At 34.5% G+C, this 23,037-nt stretch overlaps 1 protein-coding gene across 30 annotated transcripts in view; it reads left to right on the plus strand.

Moving 5' to 3' along the window:
• The window catches only part of DST (dystonin), a 481,436-nt gene that overhangs the window by 307,910 nt on the left and 150,489 nt on the right, over positions 1 to 23,037 (plus strand). For 29 of the 30 annotated variants that reach the window (XM_041769040.1, XM_041769112.1, XM_041769077.1 and 26 more), the window contains 24 exons: positions 1,120 to 1,239; positions 3,543 to 3,638; positions 3,737 to 3,864; positions 6,947 to 7,040; positions 7,348 to 7,502; positions 8,531 to 8,996; positions 9,077 to 9,205; positions 9,356 to 9,433; positions 9,549 to 9,710; positions 9,802 to 9,906; positions 11,988 to 12,083; positions 12,716 to 12,841; positions 13,507 to 13,659; positions 13,838 to 13,992; positions 14,210 to 14,336; positions 14,829 to 15,012; positions 15,931 to 16,088; positions 16,606 to 16,784; positions 17,375 to 17,513; positions 18,330 to 18,523; positions 19,405 to 19,567; positions 20,255 to 20,338; positions 21,051 to 21,158; positions 21,732 to 21,830. In XM_041769040.1, the coding sequence (XP_041624974.1) occupies positions 1,120 to 1,239; positions 3,543 to 3,638; positions 3,737 to 3,864; positions 6,947 to 7,040; positions 7,348 to 7,502; positions 8,531 to 8,996; positions 9,077 to 9,205; positions 9,356 to 9,433; positions 9,549 to 9,710; positions 9,802 to 9,906; positions 11,988 to 12,083; positions 12,716 to 12,841; positions 13,507 to 13,659; positions 13,838 to 13,992; positions 14,210 to 14,336; positions 14,829 to 15,012; positions 15,931 to 16,088; positions 16,606 to 16,784; positions 17,375 to 17,513; positions 18,330 to 18,523; positions 19,405 to 19,567; positions 20,255 to 20,338; positions 21,051 to 21,158; positions 21,732 to 21,830 (3,498 nt within the window). Of the gene's footprint in view, positions 1 to 1,119; positions 1,240 to 3,542; positions 3,639 to 3,736; positions 3,865 to 6,612; positions 6,831 to 6,946; positions 7,041 to 7,347; positions 7,503 to 8,530; positions 8,997 to 9,076; positions 9,206 to 9,355; positions 9,434 to 9,548; positions 9,711 to 9,801; positions 9,907 to 11,987; positions 12,084 to 12,715; positions 12,842 to 13,506; positions 13,660 to 13,837; positions 13,993 to 14,209; positions 14,337 to 14,828; positions 15,013 to 15,930; positions 16,089 to 16,605; positions 16,785 to 17,374; positions 17,514 to 18,329; positions 18,524 to 19,404; positions 19,568 to 20,254; positions 20,339 to 21,050; positions 21,159 to 21,731; positions 21,831 to 23,037 lie in introns of those variants that run through there. The other variant, XM_041769302.1, reaches the window with a different exon arrangement.

Genomic DNA, 23,037 nt, shown 5'->3' on the forward strand with positions numbered 1-23,037 from the left:
TGTCACCAAACCAATCTTCCTAAAACCTGATGTCTTTAGATTGAAAACTTTCAGTGATTACTTGTATGGTTTGTAAGGTGAAATCCAGTCTAGATATTCCGACATTCAGAGTTCTGCATATATTAATTTTGCTTATTTACTTTTTTTACAGACTGTTTGCTGGTAGCTAGGGCATTTCTAGTTCAGAGGCCTGACTCACTTGGGACTCCCTATCTTTTATCTCTCCCCTGACTCCACCAAAGACTCACTTACTGATTGTTGCAGAACTGCTCAGGGACTACCTTTCCCAGAACCCTTTGGTGACCTTTTGAGGCATATTTGTGCTTACCTGATTATTACCTCAACCGTTAGTATTACTACCTGTCTCAGGTATTTCAACACCTAATTAAACACTGCTCTTCATTTTGCTTAACTGTTTATATTGTGACTCTCTTTCCTCTCCATCTAGACAGTAAACTCTTTGATAAAAGGTATTGTCTTAAAGTATTAAATTTTTTTTATTGCAACATTTTAACACAATGCTTTGAACATAATAAGCATTCATCAGATACTTAATTGAACATAGCAGGTGACAGCCTTCCAGTTTCCTCCATTTTTGAAATTTGCTTAATGAGTAATCCTATCATACACATTTCCTATAGTTTTCATTCCTACATACTATCCTACATTTTATGTAGATCTTTGAGTTTCAGATAGACAGTTGATTTAGATCTAGAAAGGTTGGAGGACAATGCCAACTAGCCTGGCTTGTACACACTATTAGTCCCTCTTCTTGGGTGCCTGAAAAAGATCCCAAAATGACCATTGTGTTTTTTCTTGTTGCATTTGGATGCAGCCTCAGAAGCCTTCTTAACATAGTACCCCAGTCAGCCACTATCTCTGGATCAGAAGTAGCACTCATTGGGCTACTTTGTTGTCAAATGTTGCTAGCATGTTTTTAAAGCTATTTATGTGGGACTGGGTAAAGAGTGAGAAGATAATTGTACTGGTTCTCACTCTAGGCTTTAGTCTACAGCTTAAAGACCTATAAATTCACAGAATGACCTCTGACTAAGTTGTGTTAGATAGGAATGTTGTTATCTGCAGATGTAGATCTTTTCTGTCATTTTCTTGTTTCAGGATGTTGAAGTCAAATGGATTGAATACCAGAATATGGTGAACTACCTCATTCAGTGGATTAGACACCATGTGACCACAATGTCTGAGAGAACATTTCCTAATAATCCTGTGGAACTAAAGGTTCGTGTCACTGTAGAAGTTACAAAGGATTGAGTTGATTATTAAACATTTAAAATTTTTATCTTTTGGATTATTAAACTTAAAAAAATTAAAAATTTTTTTTTACTTTATTTAAGAGAGCATATGAGTGGGAGAGAAGGCAGAGGGAGGGAGAGAGAGAACCTTAAGCAGACTTAATCCCACGATGCTGAGACCATGACCTGATTCAAAATCAAGAGTCGGATGCCTAATCACCTGAGCCACTCAGGTGCCCTGATTATTAAGCTTCTAAATCATGTTATAATAATTCAATAATTCTAGAAGTTCAAGAAAAATTACCCTTGGCAAGCCACTAATAAATAGGCAATTTTAAAATTGTTCATCTCCTATTATTCAGAGAAAATGGAGGTAAATGTTAATTATGAAAATGTAACAGTAACAACATCTTAATGAGATTTATAGTGTCTTAGCTTTGAATTGTTGAGAATAATAAGATGTAATTTTAGAGACCCTGGAACTGACATTGCCAAATTATTTTTGGTGCCTGGGGAATGCTTGGAACCCACCAGATAGATGGCTGATGCAGCAGGGTCCCTGGGAAGCTGGGACAAGTTTAACAGTGGTTGGGAATGTGCCTGTGGTTGAACCCTGTTAAAACGGCTTCAGAAGCTTCTTTTTGTATAGCAAGAGGTACATACTCTATCTCACCTTGGAATCACAAATGCATACCTGACTTCCAGTATAAATTAATTCATTTAGTAAAACATTTGCTACTACCTAAAAACAGGTCCAACTCTTTGAGGCAAAGACATTATGGAAATATCAAAGAATTATAGATATGTATACTTATTGAAGAATAACATCTCATTTTGTATATTTGGATTTGCAGTAACAAAGTAATCTGCTTCATTTCAAGAAACTGATAATGTGAATATTAAGAACAAAGTCTAATTCCTTGCATTCTAGTCTTTATGTTTTTGATCAAACTGGAATTGCAAAAACTGTGATAACCCAGGGTGGATCCTGTTAAAGTTATTCATTGTGTTCATGTATCTGTACAGAACATCTGTGGAACAGTTTTTATTCACATTGCCATGGGGAGCTTGTCCTTGGCACAAAGTTCCTTGGCATGTGTTGATTTGATGCTTTTTAAGTGTTCTAAAGTTGTTTGTGTGATGTCTCCCCATGTGGATGCAAACCTTTCCAGGGCCAGAAAGATTTTCCCCTTCTTTCACCACATCTGTCAGGCATGGTGGTTAGCACATAATGGCATTATGAGCTTATTTTCTAATGGACATTCTGAAGCATTGCATTTTGAGTTCAAAGCAATTTTCAGGCTTCAAGTTCAACTTATTTCCAAATGGATTCTTATTGTCCAGACACTTGGGTAAATTTTTACTGACTTCTGATTAATGCTCATTCTTAAAGTTTTGAAAGAAGTTTGAGGACTACACAGATTACTTGTTGATGCCTAGGATAGAACATAATACACAGAAGAAAACATGGGGAGTGCCAGTATTTCATTAGCCAGCCAAACATCGAATGGAACCCTTCAGAAATGTGACTGCCTGAGGATTTATAGGGGATTAAAAAAACCAGCATGAATTCAAATGAAATAATTAGTGTATACTTATTAAATGTGGATAGGTTTCATCTACATAATTTTTATAAAGGTCCTTTTTAATAAGTTATATTTAAGAGATTTTCAAATTAGTATGTACAAACTAGATCATTTAATTATATGGTTGAAACTTCTGTAATAATAGCAACCAATAACATCTATGTTTATTAAAAGATCTGGTTAACTTGGCCAATGGAATGTTGAAAGCAAGGTTTAGCTATATAGTCAGAGTTCTGTGTAGTAGAATTCCATTTTCAAGGATAGATCCATGATACAGAAGAGAACCTTTTTTCCTTTATAGGAATTGCATCAAATTATTTTTCTAAAAACTAAAAGCTAAAGTGCAACATTTGGAAAGTGCAACTTTTTTTTTTTGCACTTTTTGTTTTTTGTTTATTTGTATGATGAGAGATTTTTAGTAGAACCACCTAAACACTGCCATGGTTTATTATTATCGAGATCCCTGCATGGCACATGTTGAATCATGGCTCACATCAGTAATTACACCCTTGTCAAATCTTGCATACTGTAACCTAGTCACTGACTAGCTGGGAATTAGTATTATCCTTGAATGTCAGTTTTATAAAGGAATTCCACTTAATGCATAGGACACAGTAAATAGCATTTGAAGTGGTAACATTATACAGTAATGAAAATAGGTCTTTGAAGTTTGGACCTTCATTTATTTTTCCTTTCATTTTAGGCACTTTATAATCAGTATTTACAGTTTAAAGAAACAGAAATTCCACCAAAGGAGACAGAAAAATCAAAAATCAAACGCCTATATAAGTTATTAGAGGTAAGTAGAAATTTCCTTTGTATTGTCAAGCATAATCTTTATTTATTTATTTTTTTTACATCCTTGCTTCATATTAAATTTTTTTTTGTTTTCTCAAGATTTGGATAGAATTTGGACGTATCAAACTACTACAAGGTTATCATCCAAATGACATAGAGAAAGAATGGGGGAAACTCATTATTGCCATGCTCGAGAGGGAGAAGGCACTTCGTCCAGAAGTAGAAAGGTAGGCTGGAGGTGTTTTCTGTCATGCGTATCGGGATGGGTGTGGGGAGATAACTCTTTGTTCTCGTGGAAAGAAATTAAATTTTGGAGACAGGCAGACCTAGGAACAACATTTATACTTTTCATTTCCTTGGCTGTGTGACCCTGGATAAGTCACTTAGTCTGTTTCTTCATTTTCTTATCCAGAAACTCTTCCAGGAGATTTGAGGAATAAATCAGGGAAGGAATGTTTAAATAGGACCTGATAGGCTGGGTTGGTATGTGAAGTCTCATCTAATAATCTAAATTACCTGTGAGAATTTTCCATACTGGTTTTTAAGTCATCAGGACCTGGATCCAGAAGCTGATATGTAGATCAACAATTAACGTATTTTGTTTCTTGCTGTGTTTTTGCTACGGCCTTCTTTCAATGGAGCAATGGAAACAAGAGTCTAGTCTGTCTTCATTTAAAGCGCAATGAAGTGGCATCTAGAAAACACTCAGGAGATTCTGGTTCAAATTCCTACTTCTGCAAGTGCATTTATTCCATGAAATCATCATTGACTATCATTCTGTCTTTCCCACTACACCAGTTGCCCAGGAAAGCACTGCTTAGTAGTTAGGAGACATCTATTGAGTGCGTTTTGTCTCTATTATAGTACTTACCTCACAACCTGACTTGTGGCACTTGGGAAGGGAATTGTGATCTCTGTTCCTTGGGAGATGCAAGCTCCTGAGGAGCTGGGCGTCCCAGTATAAGGCCATTATGTGTGGTCAGATATGCCTCTCTGCCCACCTCACTTAATACCCTTCTTGCTCTCTGGAGTGTAGCCACACTAACTGTCTCTTAGGAGCCCTGATGTCCCGCCCTCCTCCAAACAGGATCTTTGCACCATCTTTTCCTTTGATGGGAAAGTCTCCTTCATCCTCCCCATCATTCTTCACTCTCAGATCCCAGCTCCAGTGTTACTTCCTCAGTTAACTTCCTTGGTCTCTCAGGCTGGTTTAGATGTCTTGGTTATAATTCTCATATTTACATGTATTGTTCCTTCATATCTCGGTTGTAATTTTATATTTATTACTGTGATTGTTTGATTAAGGGCTGCCTGTTGACAATTAGGAGCTCCAAGAATGTGGAGACAGACTTGTTTTTGCTGCCTTCCTTGTTGCCAATGCTTAATGCAGTGTCTGGGACACAGAGAGGCACTTAGTTCTTTGTGCCCCACACACGACTTCCACATTGTTGAAATAGGAAATAATGCACTGAAGATATGAAAGCAAGTCTAACTTATCAGTCATTTATTAAATTACCAGTTACATTCCTGTTAGAGTGTAATATTCTGTCTGCATAACTGGATCCAGATCCAAAATAAGCTTGAAATACCTAAGATGGACCTTTTATGGAGGAGATAATTCTGGATGATTAAAATTATACACTAAGCTAATCATTAGAAGTAATGGAAAAGTATGTCTGAGAAAGGATATGGAATAGATTTTTAGTTGTCATAATAGTAGCTGGATTTTAATGCGATGGTCAAAAGTTCAAGGTCCGCAAGCTAGTAAGTTGTGGATTAAATTTTTAGCTCAATTTGCAGGTCATGTAATTTTAGACAAGTTCATTAACCTCTGTAAGCCTCAGTTTCCTCATTTGTAAACAGCCTCTAATAGTACCTACCACATATGGTGGTTGAGTATGAGATGAGGTCATGCATGTAAATAATTAATTACCTAGCACATAATAATTGCTTAATAAATGCTAGTGATGCTGTTACTATTTCAAGCTTTTCTGTTAACTAACTATATATGACATGGCACTCTCAAATTTCCCCTTTCTTGCCATCTGAAAAGAAAAATATCTACCTTTAGGGTGCAGAAGCAACGGTTCTGGCTTTGTAGTGTTGGGAGTATGAAAATGTTCTACGAGCTTGGTTGGATATAAATGCCTTCATTTTTCTTGATGCAACAAGTTTTTTGGCATGGACTATTAATTGCAAATAATACCTATGTGGCATGGGAATGTGTAAAAGATAAATGAGAAAGAACCAGTGTTCTTTTGCCATGTAGTAACCTATTGAAAGGAAAAAACAGGCACAGACAAGTTGAATTTGCAAGCATTGCATTGATATTCTACTTAGCACTCTGGTTTTAAAAATATAAAGTGACTGTTTTAAGATTAGAGATAACATTCCTGAGAGCATATCATACAAAGAAAGGTCAATGGATACTTTTCCAGTTAATTTAACCTGATAAACAGATGACATGGCAGTTAAAATGGAAATGTACTTCATTTCTTATCAAACTCATTTGTTTACGGGTACTTATAAGTACCGTTTTTAGCCTTATGTTTCTTAGGACAGACCTAGTGCAAAAGTCAGCTTGTGATTGGATATTTGTGTTTGTGAGCTGATGATTGGTTTTGCCCAAACAACCTTTACTAATTGTACCTGGGCTTCAGGGAGGTGTCTGAGTTGTTTTTTAGGGTGGCTGCAGTGGGATGACTCTTGATGAAAATATTTGGCAAATCTTTTCCAGTGACGCCCTGATCAACCTGCCTTGTCCGTACTTGTAGAGTTTTAATGCAGGCTACAAAAGGCAAACCTCAGCTAGCAAACGCATGGCTTTAGGCGAGCTTCTTTTGAATAGCTATCAGTGTATTATTTGCTGCGTATTTAATATGCAGGTTGGAGCATATTTAAGGAGACATTACGGCTGTGACAATTAGTTGGTGCTTTTCACCGTAAGAAGTAGAGCTCTTAGAAGACCTTCTACTTTTTAGTCTACTTGGAATAGTCAAAGAAGGGACATCATTTCAGGAATAAAAATGCACAGTAGTAGTTACAGCTACCGAAGCAGTGATTCTGTGTTTAGTAACACTACTAGCACTCGAACCAGTTTGGATTCAAATGAAAACTTTCTCTCGGTTAATTGTGGTCCAACACTGATCAACTCCTGCATTAGCTTCGGCAATGAATCCTTTGATGGACGCAGGTATTGAATCCTTGTCATAGGATTGTTTTACTTTTGGCAGGGAGGCATTTTTCAGGGATGGTAAACTCTGTGACTTCAAAGGGAGAGGCTTTAATTTATTTTGTCTCTTCTTTTAGGTTGGAAATGTTGCAGCAGATTGCCAACCGAGTTCAAAGGGACAGTGTCATCTGCGAAGACAAACTGATCCTTGCCCGAAATGCTCTCCAGTCCGTAAGTTAATTTTAGGAGCCATTGGGACTGTGGTGGAGGGGGTCTATATTTTGTTTGAACTAAAACTTTTGTATAACATTTGGTTGATTCTTGGTATTGTCCTCCACTGAAAATTAAAGCTTGTTAATGATTGTGATCACTGTTTCCTGTTTTGAGGAACAGTGAGCAAAAAGAGAACGTATATTTGAACCAAAAGGGAAAACAGAAGACCCGAGTAGCTTTTCATGCCAATATTTTGGGTTTTATATTTGAGGCTAGTTTTGAAACTTGTTTCAAAGAGTTAATGTTGAGTTCTTTTAAAATACAGGATTCTAAAAGATTAGAATCAGGAGTGCAGTTTCAGAATGAAGCAGAAATTGCCGGATATATACTTGAATGTGAGAACCTTTTACGCCAGCATGTAATTGATGTACAGATTCTTATTGATGGAAAATACTACCAGGCAGATCAGTTGGTACAGAGGTAAGATTCCTACTTATTCATACTCTGTGCTTTGTGTAATTGCTTCATGGACACTTGGGATGAGAGTGTAGAGTTATGACAGTTTTATGAAATTTATTTCTTATGCTCTTTTCAGTTGAAAATGTGTGTCACCTTAATCCTGATATATTTTGATATGTTAAGTAGGTATTTTTTCTTCAAAGATAAGTAATAGGAAAAATACTTTATAGTGCTTACAATATTGTAGTAACTAACTTACAGGTAAAATATTTGTATGACATTTGAAAAAGGGAAAATATAAGGAAAGGAGCCTTTTAACTCAATTTTTAACTTTTTCTATTTATCCTTTCGTGGAAATGTTTATAACAAAATGTTGGGGGAAAATTTATGTAAAATTCTGTATCTCTGAGAAGTGGGTTTGGGGGTAGGGATGGAACCTTTTCAGGTTGTAGACTGTATAGATTACAAATATATATGTAAGATATATGTAAAGCAAAAATTATAAATGGTAGTTTCACTTTTAAGAATTTATAATAGTAATTTCACTTTTAAGAATTTATAATAATTTTAAATATATAGAATATATAAATAAATATAGAAAAAAGCTGTTTGTTCATGTCAGAGATATTTTATAATAACAAAATTTGGAAATATCCTACATGTCAAACAATAGGAGAATGATCACAGTATAGTGCAGTGACTATGTGATAATATGGAAAGTGCTTATAGCATGAAGTTCAGTGAAAAAAATTGTGATGCAAAATTTTATCAATATGATTACATAGACTTTTTTTAGTAGGCTATTTTTTGAACAGTTCAGGTCTACAGAAAAATGGATTGAAAAGTATAGAGTTCCCATATCCCCTTTATACTCCCCTTCCTCAATTATTAACATCTTGAATTAGTATGATCCAACTGTTTCAATTGATGAGCCAATATCAATATATTACAGTTAACTAACTAATTTAGACCATGGTTGGCATTAGGGTTCACTCTTTGTGAACAATGCCTTTTATATTATAATTTATCCCTTTTGATTTTCTTTTCAGGGTTGCAAAACTTCGTGATGAAATTATGGCCTTAAGGAATGAATGTTCCTCCGTGTACAGCAAAGGACGCATGCTGACAACGGAACAAACAAAGCTCATGATATCAGGAATTACTCAAAGTTTAAACTCAGGATTTGCACAGACCTTAAACCCCAGTCTGAATTCAGGACTGACGCAGGGTTTAACGCCTTCCCTGACCCCTTCTAGTGTGACATCAGGCCTCTCATCAGGTCTGACTTCCCGCCTGACTCCATCTGTAACTCCGGCTTATACACCTGGTTTCCCATCAGGGGGATTAGTTCCAAGTTTCAGTTCAGGAGTAGAGACCAATTCATTGCAAACTCTAAAGTTAATGCAGATCCGAAAGCCCCTTCTGAAGTCTTCTTTGCTGGATCAGAATTTGACAGAAGAGGAAATCAACATGAAATTTGTTCAGGATCTTTTGAATTGGGTTGATGAAATGCAGGTAAAAGAATGTTTACCTGAAAGTTTCAGTCTTTATTGTTGTCTGTTTCTCTTTTAACTCTAGTATCTTTCTGTTTAAAGGTGCAGCTGGACCGCACTGAGTGGGGGTCAGATTTGCCAAGTGTTGAAAGCCATTTAGAAAATCATAAAAATGTTCACCGAGCTATTGAAGAATTTGAATCTAGCCTTAAAGAAGCTAAAATCAGTGAGGTATATGAATTTAAAATCTGTATGTATTTCATTTTAGCTTGCTGTTGTTTTGCTCTTTTTAAATAAAATCCTGTAACAAAATAATAGATGTAGTGAGTGTGAGTCAGAAATATCCCTAAAACCTCAATGTCTTTTTATCCCATATTATAGATCCAAATGACAGCACCTCTGAAACTAACTTACACCGAAAAGTTACACCGATTAGAGAATCAGTATGCAAAACTCTTGGTAAGTTGTTTTGTTTTGTTTTGTTTTGTTTTTTTTACAACTTTTAATAAGAATTTTCCTTATCTCTATTTGGCCAAGACAAGATTCTTAAAATTGATTTTTTTTTAAAATAAAGAATACATCCCGGAATCAGGAACGGCACCTTGATACACTCCATAATTTTGTAACTCGTGCAACTAATGAACTTATTTGGTTGAATGAAAAAGAAGAGGAGGAAGTTGCTTATGATTGGAGCGAAAGAAATACCAACATAGCTCGGAAAAAAGATTACCATGCTGTACGTACAGCCTTTGTCATTGAATGGCTAAGTTGTATCTCAGGTTTAGGTCTTTTTTCTAACCTCGCTTTTTTATTCTTTCTTATGTTAGGAATTAATGAGAGAACTTGACCAAAAAGAAGAAAATATTAAATCCGTTCAGGAGATAGCAGAGCAACTACTTTTGGAAAATCACCCAGCCCGATTAACGATTGAGGTAAGTCAGGAAGTATAACAGTCGTAGTTGAATATTGACAGTTGATTACTCTTCAGATCCTTTTATTGCTGATAAATTAAAAAATACAAACTATCAAACTTTTATTACAGTGTGGCTCAAAAATAATGTTTCTGACAAGTCATAGTGATTCTTACCTTTAACTCTCTTGCTTTCTCTAAGTGTGTCACCCACTCATCACTTAGAATAAAGGTACCTTTGTCAACTCCCATGGCTAAAGAGATGTATTACAATAAATATGAAGGATCTTGACTTCACAAACTTTTATTTTTTTATTTATTCCTGACTGTGATATTGTGCAAGTGATATAACCTACTTAGCCCCCCTCACCTGTCTAAAATGGGGGTGATCCTTCTAACCCATATTGCTGTGGTAAAAATGAGACAAATGACATACTTTTACTTAGTGCGGTTCTTGGTACATATTTCTCAGGAAGTATTTGTTATTATTACTTAATAATTTTATTCATGGTCTGGTTTTGTGAGGTGTATTGGAACAACATCCCGCCAAAGCCTTATGGTATAGTGCACACATTTCACATCCAGAAGTGGAAAATTGGTGTAGGATTTATCAGGTTTCCCATATGGTAATGGTATTTACTCTTTAGTCCTAACATATACTAGTTAGATTTAGTGACTTTCTAAATGTAAAGGGGGTTATATAAGAGTGAGAGGAGCATCAAAGATGGGGAAACATGGTATATTGGCAGAGGAAACAAATGGAGCTCTGCTTAAAATGTGAGATGCTTCAAACTTTCGCAGTTGAGGAGAGGCATCTGATAGTCTTTGTTCACTGAAATTTCCACGATACAAAAGATTAGTAAAATTTTAGGCCCCAGTAGAAGTTTTGGGAATATTATATTTGACATTCTTCATATAATAATATAGTCATTCATGCGCATGTAATACCATATAGGAAGTTAAAGACATAGAAGAGTAGGGGAAACACTAGGGAAAGCAAATTAGAATAATGAAAGGTCTGGATATACTTTTGTATGATGATAAACTAAAAATAGAGTATTCTTCAAGGTAGAGATGAAAACTGTTAGGGACTATGATTACAGGCCAAGAATTTTAATGGGATTGGATAATGTGAATCTGAACCTGATTACTTTTATATAGAGATGTTAATCTAATTAACTAAAAGTTTCTTGAGGGATAAAATTAAGCCTGAGTCATCTTTACAATTCCATTGGCCTGTTCAGTGTCTTGTGGGTACACAGATAATATTTACTTAATTATCAACACTATTTCAAATATTATATGAGAAAAGAAACTAATAATCTAACAACTCACAATGATATGTCTTTTATAGCCAATTTGCTCATAGTGGCTTAATTTGAGGGCACAGGTAATATGACCGCTCTATGTTGCCAGATTTCCAGTGCTACACTGTATATTTCATTCAGAAAGCCTGCCTGAGCATAGCTCAGCATTTTTTCCCAAAGGGGAAGAACAAGCTTGAGACCTTTTCATTAAAGCATCTAGATCGCCCTCTGCTGGATGTCAGTGAATGGCATCTTAAGTATAAAAAAGTGTTTTATGTTTTCTTTATGACGTAGATGTTCTCTCACTTATCTTTTGCTTCATGAGAGATTCACTTCATATTAAAAATTCAAAAATATTTTAAATAAAAATTCTTAGTGTTATAATAATTATAATTCCAGAATTACAGCGATAAGAGATTACACTCTTCTTCACTCTCCCCAAACTTTTCCCTGGCAAAAACAAACACCTAAGTCACCCCTCTTCCCACGAAAGAACTTCTAGTTTTGTTTCAAGTTTTAGAAACAAAGACAAAGAAAACTACAGAACAGTCTATTTCTGTGTGTATTTTTACATTTTTATTTTAAATTTAATATGTAAAGGCTTAGGACTGACTTTGTGCAAGTACGGACTCTTATATTAGAGGGTCATTTCACTACCCTAATTTTCAAGTCTTACTCTGTTAAAACAATCTCATCATCTATTTGGATAGCAGAGTTTTTACACCTTTAAAAGCTTTGTTGTATTATGTATTCATTACTCTTCAGCCAGTTACAATGGCTGTGTTTCATCTCTAAGGCCTACCGAGCAGCAATGCAGACGCAGTGGAGCTGGATATTACAGCTGTGCCAATGTGTGGAGCAGCACATAAAGGAAAACGCTGCATATTTTGAGGTATACGAATCAAATCACAATGTCAGTTGATAGTACTATGATTTTGGCTTATTTACAAAAAGTATCTTCATGTTAATTAGGGACATGTATGTAATGTGCAGAGGAAATAAAACAAATATTTTATTTGTAGGATATATGGGACATATATCCTATAGGATAGATTGAAGCAATCCATTAAGGAGGAAATCCTTTAAAACCTTTAAAAATGTAAAAATAAATAAATAAATAAATAAATAAAACCTTTAAAAATGTCAGAAAATATCTTATAAATATCTTTCACAAGGGAATAATTACAGAGAGCTTTTTTTTAATTTTTAAGTTTTAAAATGTTCTTTAGAATATCATTCCTACTTAAAAATCATTTGAACCCTCAAGGAAAACCGAAGTTTAGCCAAAATAATATAGGGCCAAAATGCAATACAGATATAAACTTTAGACACTTCGGTTTCCTGATAATCATCCAAACTCAAGAGTTGTTTGGGTAAAGGAGTGATGTGACTATTAAGTGGTCTTATGATTTTACTCTCTTCCTCCTCATGAGGGATCTACGGGGCTCTGGTACTCTGATCTGACAACTCTAGGTTTACTAGCATTTAATATACTCTTAACTGCCAGTTTTCATCTTTTTATAGTTTTTCAATGATGCCAAAGAAGCAACTGATTACTTAAGGAATCTGAAGGACGCCATTCAGCGCAAGTACAGCTGTGATAGATCAAGCAGTATTCATAAGCTGGAAGACCTTGTTCAGGAGTCAATGGTACTCATACAAAAACCTATGCATTTCATCAGTCCAATCCTGGATAATCCGGATTAGATTAGTATTTAATCGTATTTTTATGTGTGCAGAACTTTATGTTTTATTGATACTCTTGATATTTCCACCTCATTCGATCAAGCATTCAGCTTTAGTATTTTTTGGTAACAAGTACAACAGATGAGTTTTTTTATGTGATTGCCTTGATATTTTAAATAATTGTTTTGAGAGTGTTCTGTGTGTGTGCATGTGCATGTGTGTCTGTGTTTAGTCATTCACTTCACAAATAACTAAGCACTTCTTAGAGCCTAGACACTGTTTTAAGTACTGGAGATAGAGCAGTGAAAAAAACAGAGAAGAATCCCTACCCTCCTGGTGCTTACCTGCTAGAGGGGGAGCAGACAATAAACATGATAAAAAAGTAAAGTATGAAAAAAAAAAAAAAAAAAAAAAAGGAAAGTATGTGGTATAGTGGTAAATGCTAAAGAGGAAAAACCAACCAAACAAAACAAGGAAAGAAAGATGCAAGAGGGGCAGAGAGGGATTGAATATTTAGACCAAGTGGTCAGGGAAAACTTTTATGATGAAATTTTACTTGTGTAAAGCCCTAAAAGAAGAAAGAGTACAAGTCTTTTACTTTTTAAAAATCTGTCTTATTTATTACTTAGGAAGAGAAAGAAGAACTTTTGCAGTATAAAAGCACAATAGCAAGCCTGATGGGGAGAGCAAAAACAATAATTCAGCTGAAGCCAAGGAATCCTGACTGTGCACTCAAAACTTCTATTCCAATCAAAGCTATCTGTGACTACAGACAAATTGAGGTATTCTAGAAATAGACCAATTTTTGGCATTATTCTTACCTTTTAAAAATGAGGTCATATTGCTGACCAGTGGTAAAGTTTTCTACCTCAAAAAAACAAAAAGTCCCAAGATTGGGATTAGTAAAGGATTAGTCAACAGTGACCTCATTTGATTATTCTTTTCTTCATTTGAAACCAGATAACCATTTACAAAGATGATGAATGTGTTTTGGCCAACAATTCTCATCGTGCTAAATGGAAAGTCATTAGCCCTACTGGGAATGAGGCTATGGTCCCATCTGTGTGCTTTACAGTTCCTCCACCAAACAAAGAAGCAGTTGACTTTGCAAACAGGTTTGTATGCGTTTACTAAACACACAGAACTGTGTTTGGAGGCTCTCTGAAGGTTAACAAAACAATCAATACTTTGTCAAGACCCATAGGATCAGAAAGATCTTGAACTAGTAAAGATGGGATAGTTTACAACAGAAAGAAAAATTATACATGTTTCCAGAGGGAGTGGAAAGGCTTAATCAGTGTTTAGTTTGTCTGTCTTTCTCATGTGTTTCAGAATTGAGCAACAGTATCAGAATGTCCTGACTCTTTGGCATGAGTCTCACATAAACATGAAGAGTGTAGTGTCCTGGCATTATCTCATCAATGAAATTGACAGAATTCGAGCTAGCAATGTGGCTTCAGTAAGTATGAGTCTACATATTGGCCTAATCTGTCCAAAAATGTGGGGCACATTATTATGAGGGGTGGAGTGTGTATTTGTTCGCGAATAGGATGGAGTCCAGCAGATCCATGTTAATATTCATCCATTTAATAAATATTTTTTTACATACTTGCTATGTACATGGCACTTTCTAAGAATGGTGGATATCTGGAGATCACATATTACATTCACTGTTTATTACATTTTGGGAAGAGAAGATACGCTGTTTGGACTTATAGGGATGGATATAGTTTGATCTCATTTTTTGATATTTTATACTCTTGTTTTTCCTAATCTATTAAAACTTGAAATTGTTAATAAAAAATAACATTAATTTCAAATCACTCTTCTATTTATGACTATTAGTATGAACTGACCTACACCAGAAGACCCTAACCTAAGATCTATCCCATTTAAATTTAGCTGTTAGTACTATAATCATTTGATCATATGGATCATTGGTCTTCTTTAGATAAAGACAATGTTACCTGGTGAACATCAGCAAGTTCTGAGTAACCTACAATCTCGTTTTGAAGATTTTCTGGAAGATAGCCAGGAATCCCAAATATTTTCGGGCTCAGATATAACACAACTGGAGAAGGAGGTTAATGTTTGTAAGCAATATTATCAAGAACTTCTTAAATCAGCAGAAAGAGGTAAAGCATGGGAATCCTTATCTTTTTTTTTTTTCCTCTCAGGGTGATTAGTCCAGGCTATTTTTTACTCTAGATGGGTATCTTGATCTTCGGTGTATTATATTACTCAGCCTATAATAGGTGGACACAGGTGCTGGAACATTAAAAGCACCGTTGTAGTAGGGAGATGTAAGGGGGGGGGGGTATTTCATTTATTTTTAAGTGATCAATTAATAAAAAGATGCCAACCAAATAATGGGACAAGCAGTGAATTCTTAATACATCTACTTTTCAACATTGTCACTATTTTGTAATGTTCAGAATGATCTTCTAGTTTTTGAAAAGATTCAGTTATTTTTCCATGTATCACACCTGGATTAAAAAAAAAAACACTTGATTTTTTTTAGAACAGCTTAAGAGTCTTAGCAAAATTGAGAGGAAGGTACAGAGATATCCCATAACGAAACTTGGATTTTATACAGAGATTAAAGGAGAAGATTTTTGTCTAGTTAAGTTTTGTTAAATATGTATTTTATTAATTCTTTTAGTATTACTTAGAGACAAAAAACTTTATTAGTAATCTATTTAAAACATTTTTAAACATTAACAAATTCTTTATCTACCTTTCATTTTTAGGATTTTTTTTTAATTTTAAAAATTAACCTGTAGCTAATGTAATTCAGATTTTTGTGAACATATAACAGTGTAATATATTACTTTCCTTGGATATCATAAATCAGAAATTGGGACTTAGATAGCATTAGGAAAATTTTATTAACTGTTCATAAATTATAAGGTCTGTTATTTGAAGGTTTATATCCTTAGGGTGGGATTGTGGTAATGTCCAGTGGTAGTAAAACTGCCAAATTAAAATGTTAACAGCAACATCCAGAAGACAGAGAACAAAGTGTTTTCCAAACATTATATTTATTTTCACAGAGGAGCAAGAGGAGTCTGTGTATAACCTCTACATCTCTGAAGTTCGAAACATTAGACTTCGGTTAGAGAGTTGTGAGGATCGGTTGATTAGACAGATCCGCACTCCATTGGAAAGAGATGATTTGCATGAAAGTGTGTTCAGAATCACGGAGCAGGAGGTGAGATTTGTAACTATCTTGGGACATAATGGACTCAAGGTAAATTACTGTCACAATGACATTCTTTGTTGACTCCGGTGACTTCTCATGGGCTCAGCTTTGCCCACTGGTCACCTCGTGAGTTCTGATTATGTATTTATTGCTTATCGTGAACGAGAATTTTCTAATTCAGTTTTGCCTTTGACTTAGGTAAATGCAGAAACGTGTACCCTCTCACCCATTATGATAGAGTGTCTCGGGGTTTCTCATAGTGACAGTTGTGAATGCTTATTGATCAGCTGCTAGATGCAGAAGCACTAAGTTAGATGTTTGTGCCCAGGGAGATGGGCAGTAAAGGAATTACTGATGATAAAACTTGAAGGCCCAGGCTTAATTTCCTTGATAAAGAAAAAGTAAAGAATACGTAGTTTTTTAAGTCAGTGATTATAATGTAAATTGTGTGTTTTCAAGCTTTTTTTGAAAAGATGCCCCAGGTGGAGTCATAGCCTAATACCTATGTTTATTCTCTCTTCTATAGAAACTAAAGAAAGAACTGGAGCGACTTAAAGATGATTTGGGAACAATCACGAATAAATGTGAAGAATTTTTCAGTCAAGCAGCAACCTCTGCATCAGTTCCCACCTTACGATCTGAGCTCAGTGTGGTCATTCAGAACATGAACCAAGTCTATTCTATGTCTTCTACTTACATAGATAAGTATGTAACCTCTGTTTTAATATAAATTTGCTTCATTCAACTCCCATATTTATGTGTATATATATATAAACATATATATATGCTGTTCATTTAAAAACATTCATTTTTGAATATATATGTGTATATATATAAACATATATGCTGTTCATTTAAAAACATTCATTTTTTTGTCGTAATAACATCTATTAAATGTTTCTCTGGATTTATTATGCTTTCTGTTGAAAAGAAATATGCCTGAGGGAATAGGGCATGTGTATGCTTTTCCCACATTTTTGCCTAGGGTTTAGTCCCTCAGCTGTTGTAGCTTATAGGACTTTCCTCTCAAGCTTGGTCTAAATAAGGTTTGAAAGAAGACCACCTTACCCTGGAATCTCTTACAAAATATACCATCTGCAGGGCAGGGCATGGATTGGAGCACATGCCCTCCATTAAGAAGAGAGTTAGCTGAATGTTAATCTTGTAGTCAGTGTGTTTCATATTCCAAGATGAAAAACATGCTATATCTTGCATCATAAATGGTTCTTCAGGACTGCATTATTGGAAAATAAATGTTTACTAATAAGAGGCTATTGTCGCATTCTCTTTTTTAGACTGAAAACTGTTAATTTGGTGTTAAAAAACACACAAGCAGCAGAAGCTCTTGTTAAATTCTATGAAACTAAACTGTGTGAAGAAGAAGCAGTTATAGCTGACAAGAATAACATTGAGAATCTAATAAGTACTTTAAAGGTAATGCTCCTCATTTATGGCTATTTGCTAAGATCACACTCTAAAAATTATTTCTCTAGTACCTAGATCTTCAGATATCAACTAGTAAATATCTTAATTTGAATACATTTATATTAATTTCATTTCATATCTCTACATAACCATACCTTAGTGTAAATAAGTCATTTTTATTTGAGGAGAGTTCTTCTCATTTGAAATTTGTGTCTTTTTGCGATAATAGCTTTTTATAATTAATTTGGGTCAGCAAAAGCAATTGAAGCTAAAAATTAAATTATTTCTAATAGATTCTCTTGCTGAAAGAGGTAGTTATTTTAAGACATCAAGGAAGTAAGTAGAGGAGTTAATTCAGGAAAGGAAAAAGACTGGTAGCTGTACTCATCTGTATTGATATTTCTATATGTAAAGTATTGAGTATGAAATCATTGCAAAGTAGTTGTGAAAAATTATCTCATTAATTTTTTTAACGCATGTATTCATTTTTAAACGAGATTAGTAGATGTTTAATAAATAGGCAGTTCGAAAGACTTACAGAGGTAGCAAACTTACTCATGGAATATATTTTTTTTATTAATGTGCAAATTCTATTAGCTTGAACTTTATATATAAAATTGGGGTTCTTTTTAGGTCAAAGTGCCATCAGAGATTGACAATTCTATATGGTTCAGCCTAATATATCATTTTTATATATGAAATGTAGTCTTTTCTTGATCTGATTTTATATCAGTCATTTGTAAATAAATTGTAAAAGGTAAATAATGTGTTTACATAGTGGGTGGTTGACAATTTTTATAACTTTCACCAATTAATGCATTTTAGCAATGGAGATCTGAAGTAGATGAAAAGAGAGAGGTGTTCCATGCATTAGAGGATGAGTTGCAGAAAGCTAAAGCCATCAGTGATGAAATGTTTAAAACATATAAAGAACGGGACCTTGATTTTGACTGGCACAAGGAAAAAGCAGATCAGTTGGTTGAAAGGTGGCAAAATATTCATGTTCAGATTGACAACAGGTTAGTATCCTTTTTTGTTCAGTTTCAGCACAGATTTAATTTTTATCCTGTATTCTAGGTAAAATCTAAACTTCTAGGTTTCTAAAAAAAAAACTTCCATATACAGTTAATTTCATATAGTTACCTTCCATATACAGTTAATTTTGTTAATTGCAATAAAAAAGTGAAAGGAAATGGAATGTTTTTAGGACTCCTCTTAAAAGAAATGGAATAGTGTCCTTTCTCATTCATTTTAATGTTTATATAAATGCATATAAAATGCCTTTATAGCATAGTACCATTCTTGAGAAGTAAAATTATATTCAAATATATATTATTGAATCTGTAAAATACGTGTTATATGGGTTTAATATAGTGGTTTTAAAATCACAGGAACAGTAAATTGAACACCAATAAAAATTAATTTAAAAAAATAAATAAATAAAATCACAGGAACTGAGGTATTTTTATTTAATCACAGTTCTAGGAAGTACTTTCTTGAGTCCACATTGAACTGTCTTTTGAACTATATCATTATTTCAGAAGTAAACTGACATTTATGCAAACTTTGGGTCCTTCAGACATAACCGATTGATAACAATTATGATTACATTTCCAGTTTTCCTCATTTTTAGCTTTAGTCAGTTAGGCTTGAACCGGGAGTAACCAGTATCACTAAGTTGTACAACTCCAGGACCAAAATATCTATATTCGACCTATGCCAGTATGGTGTGCCCTTGGAGATAGTCCTCAAGGTGCTGTAGCCTTGAAATCCTTACACACACCCCTATTGTTGTACATAGTGCCCTGTGGTACAGTAATTTCATCTCTCCTCTCTGTATCTTCCACCCTCTTAATGGATACTGTTGGAAACAGTGACTACTTTGTTTTTATTCTCTTAGGTTACGGGACTTAGAAGGCATTGGCAAATCACTGAAGTACTACAGAGATACTTATCACCCGTTAGATGATTGGATCCAGCAAGTTGAAACTACCCAGAGAAAGATTCAGGAAAATCAGCCTGAAAATAGTAAAACTTTAGCCACACAGTTGAATCAGCAGAAGGTATGTAAAAACAGTTTCTTATATGAAGCTTTTGTCTGCATTTGGTCATTCATGACCATTATCTTCCTTTACCTCATTAAAAGAAAAAAGTCAGCAAGTATTTGGAGGAAGATAAGGAGGAAATCATAAATACTAAAATCCTGTAATCCAAACCTGCATACATCATGTACTTTGATTTTTTGGAAGTCATTTTCAAAAGTATAAGGAATAAGAAAAGAGCATGCTGGGACAGTCTTCAAATTTCTAATGGTCATTTAATCATCAGTATGGAAATCTCTTTATTAGTACTCTGCTTGCTACAATAGTTGGGATCCCAAAAATGGCTAGTGGTAGAAAATTAAATACCACACTTGACAGAGAATTAAATTATTTAAGATTTTTATTCTGTCTTGCGGGACAGTAGTGTCTAGTTTTGCTTTGATCAGGAGTAGGTGGATTCAAGGCCTTCGAGTCTATCTTTGGATGATTTCTGCAGAGTTTAGTGATTTCTGTTTTGGAAGCCCTCCCTGAGTGGGTCATTTATGTGGCTTAATGTAGAAGTTTGTCACTTGCCTAATTACATATTAAGTGCAAAGGGCTAAGAAGTTTTACTATTAAAAGGTATGGTTATTTCTTAGTTCCTGATCATCTTGGTTGAATAGTATAGAGTTCCTTGTTCTTTTCCTTCTAAACTCTATGTGTTTGTAGATGCTGGTGTCCGAAATAGAAATGAAACAGAGCAAAATGGATGAGTGTCAAAAATATGCGGAACAGTACTCAACTACAGTGAAGGTAAGAAGATTCAGTTACTTGCATCAAATTTAATTTTCAGCTATATGATTCAACAATATACTTTAAGAAAGAGTCTCTGCAAATCACTTCACTCTGTTAAATAGTGAAAACAGAGACTCTTAATTTGTGACACTTAGCTAATAATTCTCTGTTGTACATGTGAGTCACATGTCAGCCTCTGCTTCATTCATCCTCTCTCACACACGTGCACAGCAACATACATACACACACCAGAATAGATGTATAGCTCTGAAATTGGTTTCTTATTGATTTGTGCATGCTTGTGTTTGTTTTTTCTCTCTCTTCTTTAACATCGCTAGAATATTCCCTGGAAGAACGTGACTTTCTTAGGAGACAGTTCCCATGGTTGAAGTTGCCAATGTCTGGGCCTATTTAGCCATCCAGATCTATAGTTCTGTTGCCTAGCCAGGGGAAAGGAAGGCTGAATATAACTAGCATATTATAACTAAATGATTCCATGAGCTCCTAAAGAGACTTGGGAAACCTTTATGACCACCCAAATGTTTCTGATTTTTATTACCACCTTGGAAACATCCTAGGATTAGATAGATTCCTAAAAATGTAGTTTTGCAGTAATTTTTAAATGTTATTCAGTGAAAGAAGCTAGGTTCAATTTCTGTGCATTGAGTCACTGTAGAATGGAGCATTAATGTTTTGCTTTAATTAATTGAATCTTGTAACTCTTATACAGGACTATGAATTACAAACAATGACCTACCGGGCCATGGTAGATTCACAGCAAAAATCTCCCGTGAAACGCCGAAGAATGCAGAGCTCAGCAGATCTCATTATTCAAGAGGTAGTAAAAGTACAAGAGAGAAGTGAGGCGATCTAAAAGAGAGAAACAATACTTTAAAAATTGTATTTATGTATTTGTATACACAAGGAAATTATAGTTGTATACACATAATAGAAATTATGTATTTGTAATAGAAAACATGCCATTTTAACCATTTTTAAGTGTCCAATTCATTGGTGCTCAATACATTCACACTGTTGTGCAAATGCTGACTACTGTCCATTTCCAGAACTTTTTCCCTCATTCCAAAAGAGAAACTCTCTACCTAAACAGTGCTTTTCCTAAGGGTTGTAAAAACAACAACAAAAATTCTTGGAAAAGCTTTATTCAAGATTAATTATTAATTGCAGAGAATAACAAATACACTTTGCAATTAAATTTAGAGAAGAATTGTCATTTAGTATGTTTTGCACAACAGTAATAAGCCTATCCCTACCTACTTACAATTATTGGGCAATTGTGTATTTTACCATCACAAAGGCTAGTTAATGTTATAACTGTTAGTCAGTGTTCATTAAACTCATTTAGAGCAACTGGAGATTATGCTTTTATTGTTTATTTCATTTTTTGCAGTTCATGGACCTAAGGACCCGATACACTGCTCTGGTGACACTCATGACACAATATATTAAATTTGCTGGTGATTCATTAAAGAGGCTGGAAGAAGAGGAGGTAACCACTAACTATGAACAGCCACTATGATATGTTTGGAAAACAAAAACAGTTTTCATGACAAATTTAACATGGTTGATAAATAATTATTTAATTAGATGGTTACAATGAAAAAGAGTAGAGGCCTGCGATTTTTTGGTTTGTTTTTGATTCTCTCCAACAGGAAAGCATTTATTTTCACTCTAAGATGCTAATATTATTAGAGTTAATGTCTTTTTTTTTTTTTAAATTTTTATTCATGATAGTCACAGAGAGAGAGAGAGAGAGGCAGAGGGAGAAGCAGGCTCCATGCACCGGGAGCCCGACGTGGGATTTGATCCTGGGTCTCCAGGATCGCACCCTAGGCCAAAGGCAGGCGCCAAACCGCTGCGCCACCCAGGGATCCCTAGAGTTAATGTCTTAAATGGCTCTATGAAATGTTGGCAGCAGCTTGGCAGAATTTTTTTCATTTTTCTCAAATTTGAGAAATATACTTCTTTGAAGTATTGTTACTACTGTTAAGATGTCTACAGAAATACTACTTAAAGTGTATTTTATACATTTTAAAGTAATTTACATCTTTAAGGATTTAAAACATAAAAAGCCATTAGTTTAGAAGAAGCAAGTTTTTCTACAAAATGATACTACTTTTTAAGGATTGTGGAGTTTTTTGTTTTGTTTTTATTGTTCCCCAAAAGATATGGTATATGGTAAAAGACTATTTCAGTACCATTCTAATTTGGAGGATTTCTCTGCTTTGATTCTACATTTAAAAAATATATTCAGAAATAGAGTAAGGAGTTACTTATGAAAATATATTGTTCCAAAAGGCTATTGTATCTAATTTTGAAGGGATTATACTATGCTCTATTATCTTGATAATGCTTTCTATTCCTACCCTCAGAACAGACAAAAATAGTAGACAGAATGATAAAATAAGTAAATTGTGAGGCATTAGCCATTTAAATTAGACTGTTGAACTTCTGAAGATGATTATACTTACTTAGTGTAACTTCGTATGATGAAAGAACTGAAATGGTAGTGGATGTCTAATAGATGTTACTTTCTTATTTTCTACTTTTGCAAACTATTTTAGTCTGTTCAGAGGTAATAGATTTCTGCAACTAAATCACTAACATAGCTAATTGCAAGTCTTTACAACTGTATGCTTAGAAAGGAAAACCAGAATATCTGTAACCATTCCAATAGTTGGTATACATCTCATCTC

This window comes from Vulpes lagopus, chromosome 1, assembly GCF_018345385.1.
Source record: "Vulpes lagopus strain Blue_001 chromosome 1, ASM1834538v1, whole genome shotgun sequence".
Classification (NCBI taxonomy): domain Eukaryota; kingdom Metazoa; phylum Chordata; class Mammalia; order Carnivora; family Canidae; genus Vulpes; species Vulpes lagopus.